At 49.7% G+C, this 17915-nt stretch overlaps 1 protein-coding gene across 2 annotated transcripts in view; it reads right to left on the minus strand.

Annotated features, from left to right (window-relative positions):
* The window catches only part of INPP5D (inositol polyphosphate-5-phosphatase D), a 144349-nt gene that overhangs the window by 10753 nt on the left and 115681 nt on the right, over positions 1-17915 (minus strand). For both annotated transcript variants that reach the window (XM_020893913.2, XM_020893912.2), the window contains exons 18-22: positions 14466-14547; positions 10686-10775; positions 8342-8455; positions 6936-7018; positions 3669-3756 (exon numbers count right to left, since the gene is read on the minus strand). In XM_020893913.2, the coding sequence (XP_020749572.2) occupies positions 3669-3756; positions 6936-7018; positions 8342-8455; positions 10686-10775; positions 14466-14547 (457 nt within the window). The remainder of the gene's footprint in view (positions 1-3668; positions 3757-6935; positions 7019-8341; positions 8456-10685; positions 10776-14465; positions 14548-17915) is intronic.

Consider the following 17915-nt stretch of genomic DNA (forward strand, 5'->3'; position numbering starts at 1 on the left):
ATTTTCTACAAAAAGAGAAATGTAGCTGGTTAATTTCATTACACTAAATGGAAACCAGTTCAGTCTTCTGAGTCATCAAAAATGCAAATTAAGGCAGCACTTAAGGGACTCTCGCAGACATGAATCTAGCAAAAGAAGGAGGAAGCAAAGAACACTCAGTGCCAGTAAGGATCTGGGAAGACCTGTACACTTGTACATGAGAAGGTCAACAAGGCAAGATGGAGCCTTCACAGCCATCAGTTTGATGATGAGGGCCAAGAATCACAATTACAAGTACACACTGCTTTAGCCAGGAAACATGGGAGCTTGTCCTAAAGAGATGGTCCAAAAGAAAAAATGTAGCCGAGGGAGACTGAAAACTGTCCACAAAGAAGAAAAGGCAACCCTCGCCCACTGTTGGTGGGAATGTAAATAGGTGCAGCTACTGTGGAAAACAGTATGGCATCTCATTACCAAAAAAAAAAAAAAAAAAAAAACCCAACTAAAAATAGAATTGCCTTATGATCCAGCAATCTGACTCCTGCTCATATATCTGGAGAAAAGGAGAAAACTCTAACTTAGAAAGATACATTCACTTCTATGTTCATAGTAGCACTGTTTACAATAGCCACGACATAGAAGCAACCGAAATGTCCATTAACAGATGAATGTGGTGTACACACACAATGGAATATTAGCCGTAAGAAAAAGAAATAATGCCATTTGAGGCAACAGGAATGGATCTAGAGCTTCTCATACTGAGTGAAGTAAGTCAGACAGAGACAAATACCATACGATATCACTTACATATGGAATCTAAAGTATTGTTCAGCATATTTACAAAACAGACTCGCAGACATAGGAGGCAAACCCATGATTACCAAAGTGGAAAGGGAGCATGGGGGGATAAACTAGGAGTTTGGGATTTGCAGATAAAACCACTACATATAAAATAAATAGCAGAGTCCTACTGTATAACACAGGGAGATATATTCAATAGGCTATAATAAACCATAAAGGAAAACAATATATGATATATATCTGCATCAATTTGCTGTACACCAGAAACTAATACATTGTAAATCAACCGTAATTTAATTAAAAAAATGTCCACAAAGAGCTCCATTTCTGCATTATTGATAGTACTAACAAAAATAATTGGCAGAGCCTCAACAGTGGTAGTTAGGAATACTTTTAAAAATGAGGATATAAAAAGATTGAAAGATGGCAAAAAAAAAAAGATACAGTAAATTCATGGAATATTATGAAATCATCATGAAGGCTGGATTGGAGGATCATGGAAAATGTGTCTTATCTAATACTAGGTTAGGAAAGCAGACTATAACTGGTGTCTCTGTGGTAATTATTCATGTAGAAATCTATGTGCCTATGGATGAACACTGGAGTGTGAAAGCAAATAAACATGAGACTGCTGGATAATGACTTTTCCTAGTTATTAGTATGATGGGTCTTCCAGGTGGCGCTAGTGGTAAAGAATCCACCTACCAATGCAGGAGACCGACATGGCTTCAAACCCTGGGTGGGGAAGATCCCCTGGAGGGGGAAATGGCAGCCCACTCCAGTATCCTTGCCTGGAGAATCCCATGGACAGAGGAGCCTGGCAGGCTACAGTCCATGGGGTTGGAAAGAGTAGGACATGACTGAGCGTCTGAGCACATCAGTATGATGTGCCAACTGTCAGCATGAACACCAAGAGAAGGAAACAAACGAGGACCTCAGTGTTTGAAAGGAAGCTGGAGCCTCAGACCCACATGCCTGTTTCCTGCAAGCAAACCTCCTGACACTCAGGCACCATGTGGATCCTTTTTCTTTGCTCCATCAGACTCCTCGGGCTCTGCCTGCCCCTGCCCTGGCTCAGGGACCCTCTTTTCCAGTGCTGTGGTGGGAGGGAGTGGAGGGCACGATTCTGTAGCTGCGCTATCTGGCTTCATGTCCAAGGTCACGCAGCAGTGGCTGGGTGGCTTTGGACAAGTCACTGCATTTCCTTACCTCTGCAACGAGGGTGGTGACGGCACCTAGATCCCAGGGCTCTGGGCAGAGCCTGCAGAGTGGGCAACAGACACACGTGGGCACCCTTTCTGTCAGCAGCCTTTTTCTGCTTCCCGGCTTCCACTGATCAGCATTAACCACCGTATATTCTTTCCATTGGAAGCAGACGCCCGCCCTGGACCTCACTGCTCATGCTGGTGGGCCTCACGCCCTCCGCCTCCTCTCCCCACTCACTCCCTCACTGCACACATTTTTCCCAAGTCCAGAGATGATCCGCAGGCTCTCAGTCTGCAGGACGCGGGTTCTTTACTTGGCCCGATCTCTCGGCCACGTTTGCTATCATGACCACCTGCTCCTCTCAAGCAGCTCTCATGGAGTCCGTGACCCCAGTCTTCCATTTTCCTCCCACTTCTCTGGCTGAGTCTCCTTCCCCTGCTCCTCCCCACAGCTGACCCCAGTTCAGGAAATGGAAACATTAGCTCAGCTACTCAAACCACGAGTGCAGGGCCATCCTCCACCCTCTTCCCCAGATTCCCGTGGTCAAACAATGTCCCTTTGCAGTACCGTTAAATTTTAAAACTCTTTTTTTTTTTTTTTACTGTCACCACTTTCATTCTGGCTCCCTCATCCATCATGTGGTCATGTGGTGATGTTGTTCAGTTGCTCAGTCATGTCCAACTCTTTGTGATCCCGTGGACTGCAGCTCACTAGGCTTCCCTGTCCTTCACTATCTCCCAGAGTTTGCCCAAACTCATGTCCATTGAGTCAGTGATGCCATCCAACCATCTCATCGTCTGTCACCCCCTTCTCCTCCTGCCCTCAATCTTCCCCAGCATCAGGGTCTTTTCCAGTGAGTCAGCTCTTCGCATCTGGTGGCCAAAGTATAGGAGTTTCAGCTCAGCATCAGTCCTTCCAATGCATATTCAGGGTTGATTTCCTTTAGGTTTGACATCCATCATGTTGATCACCGCAAACTCTTAAGTTTCTAACTTGCAAAGCTGACCATGTTATCATCTTGCTTGACTCTTCAGTGGCTTCCTCCCATCCCCAGGATGTGGTATGTACCCCTAACCTGAATTGTATGGAGCTGCCAATCTGGCTCCTTGCCTCTAGCCTCTGTCTGACTACCAGCCCCCTCACTCCATGCTCTAGCTGCACTATACATACCAAGTTCAAGGGCAAAGCTAACACCTCGCTGGAGCCAGGGGCGGGCTGAAGATCTTAACAGAAGATGGTGTCTCTCTAGGACAGTTGTTGGGGCCTCAGGCCTTCTCAAACCAGTCTGGGCTGGGCATTGAGCAGTGCCAGGTGGACCTGGGCTCAGATGAGGGCTCAGCCAGTTACCACCCTGTGACTCACTTTACCTCTCTGAGCCTGTTTGCTCATCGACTGATGGAGAGGATAGTGTCTGCTTCACAAGGTCGTGTCAAGATCAGTCAAGTAGGATTTCAAGCGCCTGGCATGGAATCTGACATGGGAGAGGCTCCATGGATGGGAGGGGCTGTGCGTCCTTCTCGGGAGCCTGATGGGTCAGCAGGATGACTTCCTGGTAACTGTCCCTCTGGCAGGACCAGGATGGGCGGCAGGTGGGGGTTTTTTGTGTGAAGGAGATAGCTCTCCTCCCTGACACGGGTGGCCTCGATTGCAGGTACCTATAGCACCTCTCCCGGGACCCTTACCATAGGATTCGTCGCTGTCGGAGGACTTGATGCTGATCAGGATATGCTGGTCCAGCAGGTACTCGGGGTCAGAGATGATGGGCTTCAGCTGCAGAGAGAACAGCATGGGTTAGCATGGATAGGTGGGGGACAGCCTCGGGGGAGCCAGCCCAGAGAGAGGGGAACGTATGGGGAAAGGGATACAGATGTTCTTTTTAAATTGGAATCTCTGCTTTTCCTGTCCAAGAGAGCAAGAAGGTACCTGAATGTCCACCCTGCCCAGTATGGTGGGGTTAAGTTCCTTTCTGAGCCCACAAACCCATCACACTGCACCCGGGGCCCTGGGGAGAGAGCCTGACCCCAAACATGCCTTCACCCACACACCCCACGATCAAGGTGGGGAGGACGGGGCCAGGCTGATACTCGGACGTCTGAATGCACCCCACTCCCAACAAGAGTGCAGCCCTCCCCTTGGCCCCCGCCCCGGGATGGAGGCTGCATTGAAGCGGGCACCGCAGGGCGTGCCCTCTGTCTGGGAAGGAGGAGCGCTGTGCCCACCCGCAGGAGAGCCTCCCGGGTGGGCCTGCAGGGTCCTGTGGGCTGCTGAAGGGCGGCTCAGCAAGTGGCAGGCACAGACCCCAAGTTCCAGCCCGTCCCTGAGCCCCTGCTGGTGTGGCCGGGGGCACGGGGCAGGGCCGGGGGCACGGGCAGAGCCGGGGGCACGGGCAGAGCCGGGGGCACGGGGCAGGGCTGGGAGCACGGGGCAGGGCCGGGGGCACGGGCAGAGCCGGGGGCATGGGGCAGGGCCGGGGGCACGGGCAGGGCTGGGCCGCAGGCACAGGGAGGGGCTTTACGAGGCTGCCTGCTCCTGCAGGCTGGCTACCACTTGTGACTTCCTCCCAGCTGAGGGCTGTTCCTCGTGTGGACCCCAACACAGAAGGCCTAATAAAACGCTCGCAGGCTGCCCCCTTCCCTCCCCTCCACAGACACCGAGAGACCCCTAGTGCGGGCCTCTGGGTCCATGCCGACTGACGGGATGGACTCTATTCAGAAGGCTCCAGAACAGGTGACTGGACATGGCAGTGGGAGCTCTGGGCCATTCTTGAGGCTCCAGCGCTGCCCCCAGAACTCGGTTCACCGACGTGCTCAAAGTCAGCCCGGGGCCGGGGTGCTGCTGAGGCAGGAAGAGGAGCCCCCCCACCCCATCACTGGGCAGCAGGGGGAGCGGGAGGTGGAATCTGAACATAGAAGGTCTGCAAGGGACACGGCACCTCGTGGGGGGCGGGGAGCCTCGTCAGGTGCCTTGGCGGAGTGCAGAGGGTGAGATGTGGGGTGACAGAGGGGGGCCCCTGAGAAGCTGGGGGAGCAGGAGAGACCGAGAGCAAGGAGAGGGCTGGGAGCCAGGCCGAGCAGCTGACATCAGGGACCCCACTGGATGCAGGAAGCGGGGCCAGGAGCAGATGGGTGCTCCAGAAAGACCCCTCAGCCAGGAGGGAGGGATGGAGCCCCCTGGGAGGCGGCAATGGGGCAGGGAGGACCGGCCAGAGGCAGGAGTGGGGATGTGGGTACCGGGATGCTGGCATTGTTCCCGACTTCATGGAAGTAAGAAACGCGCTGTCCGGGTGCTTCCCGGGGGCAGCGGGAGAGGGTGAGGCGGGGCGGGGTGGGGGCTGAGCTGGGACATCGCCTTGGAGCCCAGGGCCACTGGGACTTGGGTCCTGAACACAGCACCAGATGGGGACTTCTGTCACCTCTGCCCCAGCCTCTTTCATGCAGCGTGCAAGTGTGCTGACTGTTTGCGACCCCATGGACTGTAGCCTGCCAGTCTCCTCTGTCCATGGGATTTGCCAGGCAAGAATACTGGAGTGGTTTGTCATTTCCTCCTCCAGGGGATCTTCCGGACCCAGGGATCAAACCCGGGTCTCCTGCGTCCCCTGCATTGGCAGGTGGATTCTTTACCACTAGGGCCACCCAGGAAGCCCCAGCCTCTTGGAGGACCCCAATCTAAAGTATACCCAGACTAGAAGACTTTGGGACTCGGACATAGGTCTTTTCATGTGTGGTCCACAGGTCGGTTCCAATCAACAGTTAAGGCCAGTTCCGGGAGCCCAGGCCCCTGAGACCTGCTTGCCCACGCTAGCCTGAGGCTGTCCTTTAAAACTCACTTGGGGCATCACATTCCAGGGAATCTTCTAGGGGACCCTGAGACCCCTGCCCTATGTGAAAATCCTGCCCGGCCCTGGACACCCCCTCTTTGTCCCTCTCCCTTGCTAACTGTTAAAGAAGCAGGGCCCTATTCCACATGTCTCCAGAGTGAAACCAGACATGTCCATCATCAACGTAACGTCACAAAAGCCGTGCTGGGTCCCAGTTTTCTGTAATAAAGACAAATGTGTTCCCACTAAGGTTGCCTGCAATTCTACCCTCTGCTTGCTGGGGGCCAAGGACAGGTCAGGTTCTCTGTGCATCCAGAGCCAACAGTTTTCTCTACTCCTTCGTGTGATCCTTCGAGCCAGGGCTGAACAGAAGCACACTGCAGGGGAACTGGGGCCTTGGGTTGTGGGTCCTGGGTCTGTCACTGCAGCCGGGTGACCACGAACAAGCCTCTCTGGGACCTGCCTCCTTTCCTCTCTCTGTAAAATCACGTGGTCAGACGGCACACCCTCTAGACCCCTTCCATGATCTATCAGGGGACTGAAATCCATCTAGGAATATTGGGGCCGCCAGCTGCGGGTGAGACTTGGGCCATAAAGGAGGCTGAGTGCTGAAGAATTGATGCTTTTGAACTGTGGTGTTGGAGAAGACTCTTGAGAGTCCCTTGGACTGCAAGGAGATCAAACAGTCCATCCTAAAGGAGATCAGTCCTGGGTGTTCATTGGAAGGACTGACGCTGAAGCTGAAGCTCCAATACTTTGGCCACCTGATACGAAGAGATGACTCATTAGAAAAGACCCTGATGCTGGGAAAGATTGAAGGCGGGAGGAGAAAGGACGACAGAGGATGAGGTGGTTGGATGGCATCACCAACTCAATGGACATGGGTTTGAGCAAACTCTGGGAGATAGTGAAGGACAGGGAAGCCTGGCGTGTTGCAGTTCATGGGGTCGCAAAGAGTCAGACAGGACTGAACAACTGAACAACAAAAGATGCAGCCCACGTTTAACCTCTGCTGGGAAGAGTGTCATAAACCACTGTGAAAGAGAGGCAGCTGCTTCTGCCTGGCTGGAGCTCTGCCACTGGACAGCACCTCTGGCTGATGAACACAAAATCATCTCTGTTCTTGAGTTACCTTTGGGAGGGTCTCGCCAAACTTCACCACCAACTCCCCTTCGCTTCCTTCTTCGTTTTCTCCTTCCTGACTCTTGACAAAACCTGTCGGGGGTAGAAGAAGGCAGGTTTTCAGAACAACAGTACAAGAATCAGACAGAGAAGACTCCTTGGGTCGCTCCACCAGGACAGTGAGGACACCACCCTCCTCTTTTATCTGTTGAGGCCACAGCATTGTTGAGGAGCCAGGCTCGCTGGAGATTCTGTTTTGGTTCAGCGGATGGTCATTTGCCGACACGGTCTAATTATTTTTAGGAGACTCAGAGATTCCCCTCCCCCTCGGCTCCTCTTTGCCACAAACCAGGCTAAGGAGGAATCATCACATCACAGGCGAGGAGATTAGGAATCATGACGGCTCTGGCTCATCCCACGCCACTCAAGATAACAGCCTTTTGAAATGCTAATTTAAGCTTCCTAACATGCTGTTTCCATAGAAATGTATGCAAATGTCTCGATAGTTTATTAAAAACACCCGCACAAAAATCCTCATTTTTGGAAGTGCTATGCCCTTGCTTGGTGAACTGGGACCTGGGGAGACTTCAGGGAGAAGGCGGATCTGTCACCAGGAGGGGAGCCCAGGTGGAGTCTGCGGGCGAAGGGAGGTGGGAGATGGGATGGCACTGCAGCAGGTGGCCCACGTCTTGTTCCCAGTTTCTGGAAGCATCTGTCATCCCGTCACACAGGGCCTGCTATTGTAGGGTTGACTCCCTACTTCCCACTCCGGGCCATCTCCGTGGGGAGAGCTAGAGACCGCACAGGCCGCTTCATCGTGGAGCGGCTTTAGACAATCTGCCTAGAAATGTCACCTAGAAAGACTGTTGCCTAAACCCAGTTGTGTGCGAATCACTCCTGCCTGATGGGAGGCTGTCCATCTCCAGCTTGCTTTCAGATGCTCAGACCAACTGAGAAAGATGTCTGAGAGGCAGGAAAGAGGAGGGGACCCTGGGGAAGAACAGGTGATGACCAGCAGCTGCTCCATCCTGGCGCTGGCCTCCACGAGCTCCGGACCTTTGCCCAGGACTCTCTGGTCACGCCAGAGCCCCGGCTTGGGGGATCCACGAGTGGGCCAAACTCTGCACGGAGGGGCAGGCAGAGGATGCAGTTGCCCCGCTGCCCACCTGGTGCGTCTGTGCCCCAGGGACCACCCGACCCTGGAGCAGCAGCATCGCAGGTCACTGGGGGCCCCGCAGTACCCGGGTGTCCTCTTGTACTGTCCACCCACAGCCCCACTCTCTGACCCTGTCCCCACCGAGGCCCACCAGGAAGGCCTTCCCAGAGACAGAAGGGAAGTGCCACCAAGGACCAGGCTCTGGTGAAGGGGCCCTGCCCGCTTCCCCCCAGAAGGCAGTTAGTTGAGCAAGCACGTACTCTCCAAGCAGCTGGAGTGGAACTCCAGGTAGAATTTGGTCTGGGACTTGGTCTTCAGTGTGGCGTAGCACCCGAGAAACTCGATCTGCCCTTGGCTGTCGGTAGTCCCGGGGCCTGGAGTGGGGGAGAGCAGAGGTTCGGTTCCACAGTGTCCATAGACGGAGCGCTTTGATCCAGCCTCCCTCCTCCCCTGCAGCACCGAGCTCCCTCCTCGCATCCAGGGTCTAAGCAGAGGGAGAGTGTCCCCTGAAATCCCACCACCCACGTGGGTAACAGCCTCTCTGATGAGTCCAAGCTGGTGCAGGGCAGAGAGGGAAGAGTTCTACGCTCAGTTTTTTTTGCCACCAAAACTGTGCGGGCCCTGGATGACGCCCTTAACGCCGCGGCCTCCCCAGGGGTTCCGGCAAAGAGGGCTGGTAAATGCCCAAATCGATCTTGTTTCTAAGTTCACATAGTGAGGCAGGCCAGCTCTTCGTTCCAGGCACGGTTCCTCCTGTTCCTTACTAGGAGGTCCCTATGCTCACTGGTACCCAGGTAGCTTGCAGGTGTGGTCTTCCTTTAGATGATGCTTTTGTGAGTGTCCTGAGACTGACTGTGAACAGTGTCCCGTCCTTCTGTACAAACTCTGAGCCACCTGAGAGCAAGGACACACGCCCCCCCATCCTTCCCCTCCTTCCTGCTTTCCTTTCTTTCTCCCCTTGATTGCAGACAAACTGACAAATATAATTTAAAGTGAACAACAAGCTGAGTTGATATACACAAACACTGAAATGATTTCCAAGATCAAGATAATAACATTCATCATCTCACATCATTAATTGCTCATTCACGTGTTTTGGTAAAAATACTTAGGACCTACTCTCAGCAGATTTTAAGTGTACAATGCTGTATTATTACCTATAGTCATCTTGTGGAATATTAGAGCCCTGGAACTTCATTTATCTTGTAACTGGAAATCTGTAACCTTGGACTTACCTCTCCTCCCCCCTCAACCTCACCAGCTCCTGGCAACCACCACTGTACTCTATATGAAATTGGCATTTCTTAATAAAGACCCTACATATAATTGATACCATATGTATATCTTCTACTTGTTTCTCTGTCTTATTTCACTTGGCTTTCCTCTCTCTTTTTTAAACACCCAGCACCAAGGCCATGCCCTCCTTAGGTAGATGCTAATCCTGGTCATTGGCGCTTGTGAACATCTACTATGTGCTCAGTTGCAGAGGACGGAGGACAAGGCTGACTCTGGGAATGGGATGACGGTCCTCATTGGGGGTGTGATGCATGGGCTGCTTTATCAATGCTGCAGGAACTCAGAGAACAGAGAGAGGGGTGGGAGCCAGCAAGGGGTGGAAGATTCTGGAAACACACAGTGGCCAGAGCTAGGAAGGAGACAGGATGGTGGGTCAAGGCTTGTGTAGAGAGCGAAGGTCACATAGCTTGGGCCAAGGATGTCAGACCAACCGCCCACGGGCAAGAGTGTCTCAGGAAGACAGGGTTCCAGCCTTGTTAACACAAAGGACAAGGAGCAAACCAGGCTTTTCCAACCTGTGTTAGGCCTTGCACTCAGCCCTCCTAGATCAGCCCTTACTGTCTGCTGACTGTGGAAGTGGGGAGTGGGCAGAGGAGGTGACAACATGGCTTTCTGGTCACCCAGGCCCAGGGCTGGCCACGCTGCAGACGACATCCAGGTCTCTGCTCGGATGAGGCTGGCCCGGCAACCACGGCTGAGCTGGATTATTTGCAAAATTACCTGCAGATCTATAGAGTACTATTTACTCCAGTATTTCCTCAAATGCAATCATCTTCTTCCTATCTTCACAATTTTTACTGCCTTACCACGCACCTGTCCTAATATTGACTTAACATTTCCTTTAAATAGACTCACTTTAAAACCTTAAATAAATGTATTTACATAAAAGAGTACATCACAAGACTAAATGGAAAACCAGTGTTGCTTGCCTTACATAGAAGCATCACATTTAAAACATGTTAAAATAAATGCATTACTAATAAGTGTTCATCCATGTCCCACCCAGAATCATCTTTGGTGACACCTATGCTGCACCTTGGGAATCACTTATTTTTCCCAATTTTAAAGACTGTATTAAAACAGGCTTTAAGAAGCTGGCACGCTTGCCAAAGAGAGAAAGAACACGCTCCGGACTAAAATCATGGTGCGGTTTGGACACGAAGGGACCTGACATGCGGACCATGGGCTTGCCTGGAAGGATGAGCCTTTTATCTAATGCAGACAACTGATTGCTGCAACCAGAAGACAAGTGCCCAGCCCTTCTGTCTGCATGAAGAAGAGAGGGACAGAAACTGCCCCACCACTTACCGTTCTTGGAGACAAACTGGGAGGTGACTCCTGCCTCAAATGTGGCAAAAACAGGGCTGTGGTCACTGGTCATGATGTCACTGGTGCTGCCTGCAGAGGAGGGAAGGAATTTCTGAGCGGGGGAGGAGAGATACTTCTGGTTGAGCCAAGGATGGTGAACACAGCAGAAATCAACTGATGCTTATGGAACAAATTTCATGGTTTCGTATCGTTGTTCCATTACCTTTCACAACCATGCTGGATAGTCTCCGTGAAAGCCTGTGACCCTCTCCTCCGTGGCTAAATATGCCTGTAATAGTTTTTTTTTTTTTCCCTAAAGACTCGTGAGTTTTTAAATATATAGATCGTTGTGTGTATGAACTGTGGGGTTTTTTTCTGGTTTAACCGCTTTGCTGCCTTGATGAGGAGCTCACGGCACAGAGTGGGATGGTGATTTCGGGTTCCTGAACCCATCACTGTCCCCCAACCCACAATGCCTCTGGAGAGCATGGAGGTGATGGAAGAGTAGACACTAAGTATAGATGATTCTTTTAAGGAGCCTGGCACTCAGCTGAGAAGGGAAGCCAGCGGAGCTTGTTTAGAGGGGATAACAGAAAGAGCAGAGGGTCTAGAAGTCTAGAGTTCTAAGTGCTTGTGATAGTTACGTGGAGACATTTGGCTGAGTACTCAGGGCTGGAGATTTTATCTTCTGCTCTGGAGTCAGGATGTTAGGTGGTAGCAGAAGCCACAAGGATGCCTGGGCTTCAGAGGGAAGACATGAAGGCTGAGAAGAGATGAGGGTGACAGGCCAATGACGGGACAGCCCAACATTACTGGGCAAAAGGACACACAGCACAGGAGACTGAGAAGACGATGAACAGAGATATATCCTTCTCAGTAAGGCATGTACAAATCAGCCAAAAAAAAAGAGATAAACATACCACCCCTCCAACAGCCAAAGGGAATGGGCAGAAAATTCACAAGAGAAATATAATAGATGTCCAATAAACAAGAAAAAAAAAGCTCACTTGCAAACAACCACCAGAAAGACAACTTTTGAGAACTTCCCTGGAGGTACAGTGGATAGGCATCTACCTGCCAATGCAGGGTACACGGGTTTGAGCCCTGGTCCGGGAAGATGCCACATGCCTCAGGCAACTCAAGGCCAAGGGCCACAACTACTGAAGCCTGTGTGTCGAGAGCCAGTGCTCCATGGCAAGAGAAGCCACTGTAATGAGAAGCCCAAGGACCACAACGAAGACGAGCTTCTGCTCACAGCAACTAGAGAAAGCCCATGCATGACAACCAAGACCCAGGACAGCCAAATATAAATTAAAAAGATAAATAAATAGTGAAAGCATTTTTTCCCCCCAAAAAGACAACTTGAAACAACAAGGAGATGGATGGATAAAGAGAAGCAAGGAGAAGCAAGACGGTGGGGAGGCTGGGACTAGGGGAGAAGGAGGGCACAAAAGGTGAGAAGCTTAGCCAGGCCAGGAGGAGGGCACCCCGTTATACTGAGACAGAATGGAAGGGGGAGGCGGGACCCCATCTCAAACACGCTTGGCCATTGGCAGGAAGAAGTCAGTGATGGTCTCGTGTTGTGTGAAGCAGGAGATGAGGGAAGGGGGGCAGTCAGGCCAAGTGTGGGGCCACTGATTTGTAGTGGAAACAGAAGAGCAGTTAAAGGGTGGGCAAGCAGGTTTTTGAAAATTGTTCTTTAAAATATTTTAGATGTGGGGGACTTCCCTGGTAATTCAGTGCCTAAGACTCTGAGCTCCCAATGCTGGGGGCCCAGGTTAGATCCTGGGTCAGGGAACTAGACCCCACAGACTGAGACTAAAAGTCTGGCATACAGCAAACCACTTCAGAGAGCCTGTGTATTGCAACTGAGACCCAGCACAAATAAATAGTAAAACATATTTTAGATGTGTATTGAGCATGATAGCATTAGCACTAGAATAACTGCTTGAAACCTGGGAGGTGGCCTTCCCTGTGACTGTATGTGTCCTGTGGGTCCTGCCTCCCACAGTCAGTCTGGGCTTGGCCACGTGACTTCTTTGGGCCAAGAGCACATCAGTGAATGTGAAGCAAGCAGAGACCAGGCAAGCGCTTCCACAGCTGGAACTGGCTGCCAGGAATCCCCGGACCCAGGCAGCAGTAGCCTGAACCAGCCTGTAGGCTGGGAGTGGATTTTCAGATAGATGTTACGCAGCCAGAGATAACTGATACATACTATTGATGTCACAACCGGGAGACCCAAGCTCAAAGTTTACCCCCACTTCCTGAGTCCGGACATTCACCCATTTTGTTTTCCCAATTTCCTGCCCACTTAATACTCACTAAACCTCTTCAGCATGCCATGAAATATCATCAGCAAAATGCCCGACCTCTTCACTTTCTCCTTCATGTGCAAACCTGGCCCTTCCTGGAACACCCTGCAGCCCCCTAGGCGAGGCCTGGCTTTCTTCCCCTTCCCGACATGGCCCAGACCCCGGGCAGGACATGGGAGGCAGCTGTGTCCTCCCAGTTCCTCCTTGCTGCTTCCAGACCAGTCTCCCTCCTTCTTTCTAAAGACCCCCATGATGGGCTCGCTTTGAATGCCAAGTTTAGGCTCAAAAAGCGGGAATGCCACAGGCCGCCACTTTTTCCTGACTCTCCGCAGAGGCTGGTCACAGAAGCCTGACTTGAAAGTTGGCAGGACTCATGGAGCTGCAGAATGAGGGACAGACATCACGCAGAGAGAGGACCAGGGTGATGGCCGCTGGCAGCAGGGGTCACAGGTTTGGAGAGCACGGGTGTGGAGGGGCATGAGGAGGGGATGTGGAGCCTTTGTAGGTTTAGAAGCAGAACAGTCCCTTGGCTGTGGCTGTGGGTTGCCTTTCCACGCACCTAAAGGTGAGTGAAGTCCCTTCTGGGGACAGAGCCCAGAGGCCAGGGGACTCCAGGGCACGTGCCTTGAACTAGCCCAGGGTAACTGCTCTGGTCCCTTCGGGGGAGCAGGACACACGCACAAAAGAGAGGAATGGAAACCTAGTCAACTGTGTGGAACCTGAGCTGAATGTGGGGATTTGTTGGTCCCCACAGAGAGTGTTGACTCATTGGAAAAAACCCTGATGCTGGGAGAGATTGACGGCAGGAGGAGAAGGGGATGACAGGGGATGAGATGGTTGGATGGCATCACCAACTCAATGGACATGAGTTGAACAAACTCCGGGAGATGGTGATGGACAGGGAGGCCTGGCGTGCTGCAGTCCATGGGATCACAGAGATTTGGACACAACTGAGCCAGTGAACAACAAAAGCAGCAGCAGCAACAACAGAGGGTGGGAGCCTTGAAAGTGGCCACCAGGCAGCAGCAGGACCCCCACTCTGTGGGGGTGAAACAGGGCTGAATAGCTTTTCCATAATTATTTAATATTGCATCTCATGCGTTTTTCATCAATGTAATCCAAATTTCCCCAAATACATGTGTGTATACTCATGATATGCATTAGGCTGAACCATATGAATAAACCAATAGTTAACTATTTTTCACCTATGAAAACACCACTTCTGTATGGTTCAAACCTAATAGACTTTCTTCAAAAAAATAAATCTGGATTTATTTTTAAAACTGCTCCCTAATTCAAATGTTTCCCAAACCAGGAAATATTTAATATGTTGCAGCCCAAGACGGGCAGGATACATCGTCTCTTTGAGGTTACCTGATTGGAGCTGCAGGGAGTTCTCCCGGTATACAGATGGACTGACTGCAGCCCTTTAACTTAGGGAAGTGAAATCCCTTAACTTGCCACTCACCGTAGGACTGACATACCACGTGCACCAGGGGGTAAGACTTCCAGAGGACTCGGTCACACCAGGAAGGCAAATTGTATTTCATCTGCAAGTCAAAGTCAGGGCTTTGTAAAATGCTACCTAATAGATAGTTAGCTAGCTAGCTAGTTACAGATATAGACAGATCCATGTATTTAATGCTAGCATAGCCTGGAGGTAAAAAAATTGACAAGACTGTTATACTATAAGATATGAAAATTCAGGCCAATCTCTTTCATGAACATAAATACAAAATACTTACAGTATTAGCAAATCAAATCTAGCAATATATTTTAAAAGATAATATACCATTACCAAACTGCATTTATTCCAGAATTGCGAAGTTATTTTAATATGGAAAATCATTCAATGTAATTCTCTATATTAACAGAGTAAAGGAAGAAAATCATATTGCACCCATAAATAAAGAAAAAGAATTTGACAAAATCTCATATCCATTCAAGGTTAAGTATATATATTAGAGAATGGAAGGGAATTGCCTTAATCTGACATAGTATTTGCAAAACAAAGCAAAAACTAAACTACCCCTTACAATATTTAAGGCTTTTACTCTGAGATTAAGAATGAATCATGAATGTCTGCTATTCCTATTTTTATTCAGCATTACCAGGTCAAAAGCAAAGGATCAGAAGAAAGAGCAGATAGCAACACCTCTAGAATCATGAGTGAGGTAACCATTTTCCATCCCTATTTTATGCCCCCAACATTATTCCACACCCACTGCTATCATAGCACCTAAAGCATTTGATTATATTTGCTTGCAAGTTGGTTTCATTAAGTGATTTAGAAACTTTTTGAAAAATAGGAAACTTGTTGACTCTGCTATCATCCACGGACTATTAATCTTTGAATATTTTATTATATAGCAGTGTCCCCTAAAGCTCCTTGTCCAAGTTACTATTGTTAAAAAAAAAAAAAAGAATGCATGCTACTTTTAAAAGAAATCATGAAGTCAAGTCAAGTCGCTCAGTCGTATCTGACTCTTTGCGACCCCGTGGACGGTAGCCTACCAGGCTCCTCGTCCATGGGATTTTCCAGGCAAGAGTACTGGAGTGGGTTGCCATTTCCTTCTCCAGAAAGAAATCATAAAAGAAGAGATTAACTCATGGCATCTGTAATCCTTAGGTTCATCTGCTGCTGGTTCTTTATAGAATTTCTCCAGAAGTGGTTTTCAACTCTTTCCACCTGTCTTAAGTCCTGGCTCCATGGTCACGACCCAGAGTTTCAGACACCTACACCCCCCCTTTAATGAGGTTCACCTGGCTGAGCTCCATTACCTATCCTCCTCACTATTTCAGAACGTTTTGTTGCTTTATATTCTCTTACTTTTTTTGGACTGAAATGAACCCCTCTACCTGATTTTCAACCCAATCTCTGCTCATTTTCTCCAACAATTTTCTTTAATAAAACACTCTAGCTACCCTTCCCCTCCACTCATTCATTCACCATCTACCCAGGCACTCATTCACACATCCATCCATCCACTTATCTACCCATCCACTTATACATCCATCCCTCACCTACTTATCCACCCAGCCAGCCATCCATCCACCTACATATCTAATCATTCAAACAGTATGTACTATGACAAGCCCTCTCCAAGATACACTGTGAGCAAGATTTCTGCTGGGTGTCAGAGATAAGGCAAACTGGCAATAACAACCTCCTTAATGAATAGCCCCTTTCAAGTTCTAGCTCTTTCTCCTCTGCATGCTAAGTCACTTCAGTCGTGTCCGACTTTTTGTGACCCTATGTGCCATAGCCCGCCAGGCTTCTCTATCCATGGGATTCTCCAGGCAAGAATCCTGGAGTGGGTTGCCATTTCCTTCTCCAGGGGATCTTCCTGACTGAGCGATCAAACCCACATCTCTTACATCTCCTGCATTGGCAGGTTGGTTCTTTACCACTAGTGCCATGCCTGCAAACATAATATTTCTCATCCTTAAAGAGCCTATCCCTGACACCTCCTTCAATTACTCTTTTCTTCTTTTTGCCATTTTTCTTTCAAGAATGCTCTCTTTTCACTGCCTCTATTTCTGGACTGCCCATTACTCTTTCCTAATTTGAGGTATATACATCCTGGTCTTCCAAGGTGGTGCAGACAGTAATGAATCTTCCTTCAAGTGCAGTGGATGCAAGGGACTTGTTTGATCCCTGATTTGGGAAGATTCCCCTAGAGGAGGAAATGGCAACCCACTTCAGTATTCTTGCCTGGAAAAATTCCATGAACAAAGGAGCCTGGTGGGCTACAGTCCATGGGGTCACAACTGAGCGACTGAGCACACACACATATACAACCTACGTATAGTAAAGTGTGGTAATCTATGCCGTACAACTTGAGGATTTTTTTTACATTTGTATATGCCCATTTAACCACTACCTAGATCAAGCTGTAGAAAATGTCTATCATCCCAAAAGGTCCATTTGTGTCCCTTCCTTGTCAATGCTACCGCCTCTGAGAGGTAAACACGACCGTGACTAAGGTTTCTCCATTGATTAATTTTGCCCACTCTTGAACCTATCAGTGGACTCATTCAGTACATATTCTTTTGTGTCTGGCTTCTTTCAACCTTCTTCATCCTATTTCTTGAATAAATGTGTTTTCATTTTATTGCTGCAGTTGTATTCCATTTTATGTATAAATCACATTCATCAATTCTACTGTTGCTAGAAATAGGGTTGTTCCCAGTTTTTTGACATTATAAACAAAGGTGCTGTAAACGTCCTTGTATCTGTCATTGGGTGAATAAATGCACTACTTTCTCTCGGGTGTACACCAAAGCAGAACTGCTGAATAGGGTAGGTGCATGTTCAGATTTCAGAGATGCTGCCAAACTGTTACTTCTTAACACGGCAGTTCTCAGCACTGGCTGCTCTGCAGAATTATTGGTGAAGCTTTACAAAGACCCAGAGAACAGTGCCCCACCCCCGATCTGTTGCATCAGAACCTCTGGCGAGGAGGTGGAGACATCTGTATTTCTGAAAAGACTCAGTAGTGATTCATCTGCACATTCTGAGTGAAGAGCCACTCTGACCCCCTTGCAGTCTGGATCTCACCCCCAAGACTCTAAGTCAAGTGACATCCCTGGGGGTCCCGTGGTGAAGAATCTACCTGCTAATGCAGGGGACATGAGTTCAATCCCTGGTCTGGGAAGATTCCACATGCCTCGCAGCAGGTAAGCCAGGATGCCACAACTACTGAGCCTGTACTCTAGAGCCCATGATCCACAGCAAGAGAAGCCACCACAAGGAGAAGCCCGCATGCCACAAGTAGAGAGGAGCCCCCACGTGCCCCAACTAAAGAATGTCCACTAGCGGCAACGAAGCCCCAGTGTAGCCAAAAAACAAAACCACCTCTATGGCAACTGTTCTTTCAGTGTCCACCCAAACCCCTGAACCTGAGTCCGGCTGCTT

This window comes from Odocoileus virginianus, chromosome 5 (genome assembly GCF_023699985.2).
Source record: "Odocoileus virginianus isolate 20LAN1187 ecotype Illinois chromosome 5, Ovbor_1.2, whole genome shotgun sequence".
Taxonomy (NCBI): domain Eukaryota; kingdom Metazoa; phylum Chordata; class Mammalia; order Artiodactyla; family Cervidae; genus Odocoileus; species Odocoileus virginianus.